Raw genomic sequence first — 1,176 nt, 5'->3', positions numbered from 1 at the left:
TTCGATTGGCTTTTTTGGTGAGAACTTGGCAAGACTTGGCACGGTTTGGCAGGGCTTGGCAGGTTTTAAAACCCAAGTAAGATCACGTGATAAAAGCCAGGTAAGATTATGTAATCTGACCCGACTTTTCTTACATAATAGAACAGTATTAACTATATGTTGGGCACTAGTTGCCCAGGCGGCCCTCCACCGCACGTGATTACCCCTATATAGTTAGCTAGCGATCGCACAATGAGAAGATCAACCATCCCACAGGTTATGGCCCGGATTGCAGATTTTTAAGAAAAACAGACGTTTTGATTAGAATACGCTGCGACTGATGTTATATTGGATGAGTTAAACATTATTCCCCTGAAAAGAGAGCTCTTTGCCTATAAAAGTGGTGTAATTGACGGAATTGCTGTCGAGACTGCTGCAGAGATTTCATTACTATCTTGAAGGGATCAAAAACTTATTTATTTATTTTCATTCAGAACCTCCCTAAGTCAGATTGATTATGAGTGGTTCTCGATTACCTGCGACCCCAATATCAGGACGTAAGAAGACACTACGTTCGCAATCAAGGGTCCCCCAATCCTTCCCCCCTATTACTGAGCAAGAATCCGGCTCAGAAGCGGAGGGTGATCAAACTGAATACGCGATGGCAGAGGAAGATATGACAACCTCTGGCTCCGCACGCGATACTGGCAAGATGCCAGAACGCGAGGAATCCGAGGATGGCACGCCCAGTCCTATGCCGATACCTACGCCGAATCCTAACGGCATGGTGACCATGGCAGCAGCAGATCTCATTGCACTCTGCGAGCGACTGATATCAGCACGCGCGCCGCCACCTCCTCCACCTCCTCCGAACCCTATACCAGAAGAAGATCCGAACATGCTGGCTCGCGAATACCAGAAGGAAGCGCAGGCCTCGTTGAACACAAAGTCCGTCACCACGTTCGATGGCACCAACTACCAGACGTGGAAGATGGCGTTCTTGTCGGATGCAGAAGTGATCGGTGGTGCAGATATTCTTAATAAGAACAACAGGAACTACCTGAGGTTATCATCGCTCGATCAGCGATATTGGTGATACGTTCAACTCTCTCGTCGCATGTGCATCCTAGTAGTCTGTCGTTGACATGGATCATCATCGACACGCGCGTCTATGACAGTAGCGCAGTATACGCGATA

The 1,176-nt window shown here is 47.8% G+C and overlaps 1 protein-coding gene across 1 annotated transcript in view; it reads left to right on the top strand.

Annotated features, from left to right (window-relative positions):
* Positions 1 to 496: 496 nt before the first annotated feature.
* HCAG_07904 (predicted protein) overlaps positions 497 to 1,176 on the top strand; it is a gene marked incomplete at both ends in the record, with an annotated part of 1,668 nt that continues 988 nt past the window's right edge. The window contains one exon of the mRNA XM_001536745.1: positions 497 to 1,071. Within this exon, the coding sequence (XP_001536795.1) occupies positions 497 to 1,071 (575 nt within the window). The remainder of the gene's footprint in view (positions 1,072 to 1,176) is intronic.

The sequence above is a fragment of the Histoplasma capsulatum genome, genomic scaffold (genome assembly GCF_000149585.1).
Source record: "Histoplasma capsulatum NAm1 scaffold_10 genomic scaffold, whole genome shotgun sequence".
NCBI lineage: Eukaryota > Fungi > Ascomycota > Eurotiomycetes > Onygenales > Ajellomycetaceae > Histoplasma > Histoplasma mississippiense.
The sequence above is the reverse complement of the archived record's forward strand: the minus strand, read 5'-3'. Positions and strand labels throughout refer to the sequence as shown.